The sequence below is a fragment of the Gossypium arboreum genome, chromosome 12 (genome assembly GCF_025698485.1).
Source record: "Gossypium arboreum isolate Shixiya-1 chromosome 12, ASM2569848v2, whole genome shotgun sequence".
Taxonomy (NCBI): domain Eukaryota; kingdom Viridiplantae; phylum Streptophyta; class Magnoliopsida; order Malvales; family Malvaceae; genus Gossypium; species Gossypium arboreum.
The window spans coordinates 10,413,448-10,420,669 of record NC_069081.1 but is presented as its reverse complement, the minus strand read 5'-3'; the positions used below and the strand labels follow the sequence as shown (position 1 = coordinate 10,420,669).

Genomic DNA, 7,222 nt, shown 5'->3' with positions numbered 1-7,222 from the left:
TTTAATTGAAAATTTCATTCTCATAAAATATAGTAGCAAGTTTATCTATGATCTCAAGGTAGAATGGCAAATAACAATCAAAACAAAGTTATTTCAGAAAAAAGAAAAAAAAATTTCAAACCGAAGTTTAGTGCCCTACCAAAAACTATTCAAACAAGCTGGAATTTTCAACAATGGAGGATTAAGTTGAACTGTTACACATATGTCCGTACATTTTTGGCATAATATGTGTTTAAATGGAAGTTGCCAGATGTGAGGTTTTGTCCTTATTTTGGTTTAGAAGTAGGTCACTTGTAGGGCCCGGAGTTCACCTTGTCAATATCCAACTTCCTGTTGTTCAATACATGAACGAGGAGATCCGTGGCTTGACGGGCAGATGGCCTATCTTGTGCGGCCGTTCTGGTGCACTGCAGGGCTATGTCAAGCACCTGATATGCGGCAGATTCCTCGCAAGGTAAGAGCGGTTTCAACGCTGGATCTATGAGTTCCCCACGATCAGAACCTTGCACTTGGATACGCGTCTCCACCCATCTTACCATGTCCATGTCTACACCAAAAAGGGTATCAGTTGGCATTTTCCCGCTGACAAGCTCCATCAGCACAATGCCCATACTGTAAACGTCAGTCTTCTCGGTTGTCTTGAGCGTATAAGCATACTCTGCAAACGCAAATGAATTTCTTTTGAGCTCTAAAACCATGAGGGAGGGTATTAATAATAATTGAATTTGTTAAACATGGTTTACTACTACCTGGCGCAATATAGCCGTAAGACCCCGCAAACCATGAATTTGATTCTGTGTTGGAGGCTGAGTCATAACTCTCAGCAACTGATTTTGCTAGCCCGAAATCTCCCAAATGCGCTTCCATGTTAGAATCTAGCAACACATTGCTTGATTTGATGTCCCTGTGAACAATCTTGGGCACGCAGTCATGATGGAGGTACTCAACCCCTTGCGCTAATCCCACCGCAATCTTTATCCTAGCCTCCCAATCAAGGCTCTTCTTCTTGATATTCGCCGGCTGCTTATGCAGCCAATCCCACACACTTCCATTCTCCATGTACTCGTATATCAGGAGATTGAAGCCGGCCACTCTGTTGCTACAATACCCCATCAACTTCACTAAATGCCTGTGCCTTATCCTCCCAAGTGTCTTAATCTCCCTTGCGAAACTTCTATTCGATAGAAGATCCTCCTTCCATAGAATCTTTTTGATGGCCACCGTTTCTCCAGTCCGTAATTCACCTCTGTAGATCGTTCCAGACCCCCCAGAGCCAATGACTAACTCATCACTTAGGTTTTTTGTGGCTCGCATGATGTCTTCCCATTTGTAGTCTTGCTTAGCAGCCCCATTATGGAAGAGTAGCCTTCTCCTAGCTTGAGAAGAACTGGAAGAGTAGGTGAAGTTCACCACACTGCCTCTCTTGAAATATTCTCTCCTTTGTTTCAAGAAGACGGTTACTACCAGCACCAGCAGAGCAATTGCCGCTAGTGTTGCAATTGCTGATATCACCACCACGGATGTTTCGCTCAGGGCTGCTTGCTGTTGGCCGGATGCAAGGTTATCGCAACCATCAAGAGGGCTGCCACAAAGATTTAAGTTCCCTTCAAATGCTTCAGCTGGCCAGTGTGACAATTGTTTGCTTAATTTGCCTTGGAGATTGTTGTGGGAGAGATTAAGCTTCCCCAAGCTGCTCATGTCACCAATTTCAGGAGGGACTTCTCCCAGGAGTAAATTGTGAGAAAGATCAAGGGCTTCGAGCTTGGATAGTGTTCCGATAGAAGGTGGGATTTGTCCGGTGAGGTTGTTGTAACTGAGGTCTAGAATGCTTTGGAGATTCTTAAGTTGTCCAAGCTCAGTTGGTATATCACCACTGAAGCCGTTGTGTGAGAGCTGTAGCTCATATAGGTTGCTTAGCTTGCCTATGGTTGTAGGAATGGGTCCAGAAAGTTGGTTTCTGTTGAGATTGAGTATATTAAGAGACAACAGATCACCTATTTCACCAAGGAGAGTTCCATTAAGTGAGTTGCCATCAAGTTGCAGTACCAACAGCTTGGAACAATTAAAAAGTTGTCGAGAAAGAGCCCCAAAAAACTGATTGGAGGAGAGCCTAAGCTCTCCGAGTTGAGGCAAATCGCCAAGCCATGACGGTACCACTCCGGAAAGCGAGTTGTCATTTAAATCGATATGACTCAATTTTCTGCACAACTTGAGCTCACCTGGAATAGGTCCAGTGAGCAAATTACCTGAGAGGTCTAATAGTGACAATTCACGAATCATGCCCAATGATCCAGGGATTGTTCCAATGAATCTGTTTTTGCCTAATCTTAGTCTCTCAAGAGCAGGTGAATTACCCAGCTCCTCAGGAATTTCACCATCGAATGCATTGTTTGTTACATCGAAGGAAAGCAAAGAACTCGAACTACACAATGCAGCAATGCTGCCATTCATTTTGTTTTTGGAGAGATTGACTCTAGTTAGGTTGGCTAAACTGATCAATGAAGCGGGGAGATTACCTTCAAGTGAATTATTGTAAAGCATGAGCTGCTCCAGGGCTTGAAGGAATCCGAAACTCGAGGGAACGCCGCCAGATAGGTGATTGTCTGCTAAGTCCAGGATGGTTAGGTGATTGCAGTTACCCAGTGAGGCTGGAATTTCACCCACAAGCGCATTTTGCCTTAGATGAAGCAGCTGCAGCTCCTTCAGCCTGCCAATAGTAAGGGGGATCTCCCCTGTGAAACGATTGCCAAAGAAGTCCATCATTTTCAGGCTTGAACAATTACCAATCTCCCAAGGGATGTCTCCAGATAGCCGATTTTCATATAGATACAAGATTTCAAGTTTACTCAGCATTCCTATTTCTCCAGGCAGATTTCCCTCTAAATTGTTGTGAAACAGAGCAAGTGTCTGCAAGTTGCTGAGGTTCGCTATGGATGGAGAAATCGAACCGACCAAGCTGTTGTTGTGGAGATAGAGATCGGTCAATTCACGCAGCTCATAAAGCTCAACTGGTATTGATCCATTCAGAGTGTTGTTGGACAAATCAAGCTGCTTCAAAGCTCTACAGAGTCTCAATTCTACTGGGATTTCACCCAAAAGTTGAACCTCTGAAAGGATCAGATGCTCCAAATTGCTAGTATTGGAACATATATTTCTTGGTATTGGACCTGAAAGATTGTTGTTTGACAGAACCAAGTACACCAGCTTACTCAACTTGCCTAGTTCTTCGGGAATGCCGCCTGTGAGCTTGTTTAGCGACAAATCAAGATTCTCAAGATTGCGCAAGTTGGCCAATGACTTTGGGATTGCGCCTTCAAGATGGTTCCCCGTTAAACTGAGATAAACGAGTTGGCTCAGTTCACCCAGTTGGCTGGGCAAATCACCCGAAAGACTGTTGTTAATCAAATTTAGAAGTTGAAGGTTCTTGAGACGACCCAATTCCGCGGGGATGGATCCGTTAAGGTTGTTGAAAGCCGCGGTGAATACGTTGAGGCTTGAACAGTTGCCAAGCTGAGGTGGGATAGGGCCCTCAAGTTGGTTATCCTGCAGAACCAAGTCCTCAAGTCTGGTGAGCTGACCCAGCTCACGGGGAATCGGGCCTGTGAGACGGCATGAGGCTAGGCCGAGGGTGACCAGGTTGACAAGGTTTCCAAACGAGGAAGGAATGGGACCAGTGAGTTCATTGTCACCAATTCGCATGACTCGGAGGCTGGTGAATGAACCCAGCTGAGGTGGGATGGGTCCAGAGAGTTGGTTTGAGTATAGAAGCAAAGATTCCAAGGAAGAAAGGTTAGAGAGGGTGGTTGGGATGGGACCCGTAAGGCGGTTAGAGGAAAGATCAAGGTGGAGTAGGTTTTGTAAACGGCCGAGCGAGGGTGACAGGGAGCCACCCAGCGAGAATCCAGAAAGGTTTAGACTGACAACATGGAAGGAGTTGGCGGGGGAGATGAAGCCACAAGCGACTCCGGTCCAAGCACAGAAATTGGGGTTGGCTTGGGATGACCAGTCATGCAGAACATTTTGAGGGTCTTGAACAAACGACCTCTTGATGTCCAGAAGAAGTGATAAATCTTGGTTTTGACAGAAAACAGAAGCGAGTGAACATGATGTTAAAAAGAGTATAGTTAGGATGAGGGAGAAATCCTTTTTCATGTAGTCCATCTCCAACTATCTCTTGGGAGAAACAGTGTAAGTAGAATAAGGGGAGAAGTAAAAGAATGGTTTGAGTATACTACTATTGCATTGCAAGGTTTATTTGAAGAAGAAGAAGAAGAAGGGGTAGGTACGTAGGGCATTAATCAACGAGGGAAGGGATCCATTCCAATCCCGCGTTGGGAGTTGGTACTATTTGCAGAGGACCTTGACCTTGCCTTAAAAAGGGTGAAGAATTTAAAGGGGAGAGGAGATAAGGAGGTTGCGTTGCGATGAATAGTGAGCAGAGAAGGTTAGGGTGTGCGCGTGCGTGTCAGTAGAGTGACATAATAAATGAGAACGCAACTTCTAATGCTGTATTGGGAAAAAGGAGGCAGCTTGGTAGTGTAGCTGTAGCAGATGGAGAGAGCTTTGAAGATAGATAGAGATAGGGATAGAGGTTTGGTTCTAACTGTACTGCTGTCGACAGTTGTGCTCATAAATGAAGCCAAATTAATTATAATAATAATAATTTTTTTTTTTTTTGGAAATAGCAAGGTCAAAGTGAGTCAGGGTCAGAGACAGACATGGACATTGGAATAGAAATAGAAATAGAAATAGGAGCAAAAGAACACAACATTTCAATAAATGAATGCCTATGGAAAAGTAACAAAAATAAAGCAAATAGTAAAGTAAATAGATTAGTTTATAGAACATAATTAAAATTAACAATATCATTATCATGCAGCAAAGGGTAAGTCTCTGCTTGCAGTAGTACGTGAGAGTAAGAGGAGTGAGTGAGTATTGTGGGGAAGGTGGGTTCTGTTGTAATGGTGCATTAGCTCAGAAGGAGTTGTATTATTATAAACTTATGGGGGGTTCAAATAGTACGTATGAAGATGAATTGAAAAGCTAAGCGTAGGTACGCAAAGTCAAAGTTAGCGAAGGAGTCCCCACTTCAAGTTACGTACTTTACATTATTATCATGTAGTCAAAATATTCTTGACAAACCCCACGTAATTAATTATGAACAACGTAACCATAGGTTAGCTTAGCGTGCTATTATTCCATTACGTTATCCATTCTTTTCCTAATTGTTTATATAGAGGAGAAAACAACTAATAGGACGCTATGTTTGTCTTCTGTTTTTTAATTAATCATATATTAATATTGGGTTGAGCCACCAAAACTCTCTTGTCCTTTTCTGCCATTTCAATTCCTTTTTGATTGGTAGCCAACTCCAAATCAACATCTCTTATTCCTTTTCTCATTTTCTGTAATACTGTAGCCAAGTGGAATTCCATTATTACACTTAATCTATATATTATATAAAATCAACTCTTTTCCAATATATTTTGGATATTTTATTTCACAGTTTCATTCTTTTAGGTGGAATGTTTCTAAACTAATTTTTCTAAGCCCAAAAAGTAGTATCTTAAAACAAATATACTTTTAACCATAAGGAGTCCTGTTTAAGAGTGGGCTGATTCTATCACCTAAACCCAATTAAAATTAATTACTGGATCAGAATATTCTAGCATATCAATATCTCCATACTTTTTTTTTTTTTTAGGAAAGAATAATATAAAAGCGATTATAAAAAAAAAATCCATTTTAGGACCCATGAAAGTTCCTTGTATCAACTAATAGAAGTCCTTGGATTGAAATTAGAGGTTCTTAAAAAATGACTAGACTTGGAGGACCAAATACCGCAAGTCTTGCTATATGATCAACAACTGCGTTTTGGGATCTAGGAACATGGCAAATGCACACATTCCATTCACGATTAAGGATATCATAAATCAAACATAGCTCCACCATTCTACTATTGACAGATCCACCAGCCAACAATGATTCAACTAGAAGTACATTGTCACATTCAACCTCAACCTGTCGCAATCCTCTCCCTCATGCAACACGCAAACCCTCTAGCACAGCTTTCGCTTCCACATTGAAAATATTATCCTTACCCATTCCCATAGAAAAGCCACATAACCAGTTCACATTTGTATCTCTGAAAACACCCTCGATTGCTGCCTGTTGATTAGTTAATGATATTGCCTAATCAGTGTTAAATTTGAACCACCCACTCTCTGATGGGGACTAGTGAGGTATTGTCACCATAGGACTTGGCTATAACACCAATGGCCTGGATGTATCATAATCCCTTGCTAATGCCAAACCTATATCCAACACATCCTGCAAACTAATCTTGCCTTCAGAGAAAACATAATGATCACGATTCTTCCATAACAACCAACATAAAATTGAAAACAAGTTTGCCAAACAACATGTTCTCTGCTCTAATGCCCTGCATCACATAAATTCCAAAACAACCACTCTTTGAGAGGCATAGAAAAGAAAAGACTATGTAGTTGGGTAGAAACCACTAATTTCCAAACCACTAAAGATGAGGGACAATCTTGTACTGCATGGACTGCAGATTCCAACACATTACCACACCTTGGGCAGTGATTTTCATTAGACATATGCCTCCTAGTTTGCTCCTCATTCGTCAGCAACCTATTCTGCCATAATAACCAAAAAAATACCCTGACCCTTTGTGGTGTCTTAGCACTCCAAATAAGCTTCCAAATATTAAATGATCCATCGAAATAAGTTTCAGAACTAGAGAAAGAATCCTTAGTCATCCACTTCCAAGATAAACGATCAGGCCATACATCAACTGGTGGTGGCAATACAACAACAATAAACTCTAAAATGTGATTAGGCACAAGTCTCCTTAACCAAAGCCAATCCCAATCACCACTAACATCAACCATATCACAAACACGAAGCGTATCATCTCGCTGACCAACACCGCAAAAAAAATTCTTTAAGGGGCCGACCTTGACGAATCCAAATATCATTCCAGAAGTTCGTGGAACTACCATCCCCTATAGACCAAAAAACATTGCCTACAACATTATGCCATACCTTCCTCAATGATCGCCAAATAAAGGAGCAATTAATCCTTTTGATATTAACCGACAACATCCTATAAATATTGTATTTGTTTCGTAGCAGTTGGACCCATAAAGTTTCCGTGTTGGTCAACAACTAGAAGCCTAGTTTAAGTAAAAAAATCCTA

The 7,222-nt window shown here is 41.6% G+C and overlaps 1 protein-coding gene across 1 annotated transcript; it reads right to left on the bottom strand.

The window, feature by feature from the left end:
* On the bottom strand, positions 1-4,661 carry LOC108479811 (LRR receptor-like serine/threonine-protein kinase GSO1). Its single transcript, XM_017782613.2, has 2 exons — positions 750-4,661; positions 1-658 (listed from the first exon to the last, which is right to left on the bottom strand). Exons 1-2 carry the CDS (start codon positions 4,159-4,161, stop codon positions 288-290), a joined length of 3,783 nt encoding a protein of 1,260 aa, XP_017638102.1. The 5' UTR covers positions 4,162-4,661; the 3' UTR covers positions 1-287.
* Between the last annotated feature and the right edge of the window lie 2,561 nt (positions 4,662-7,222).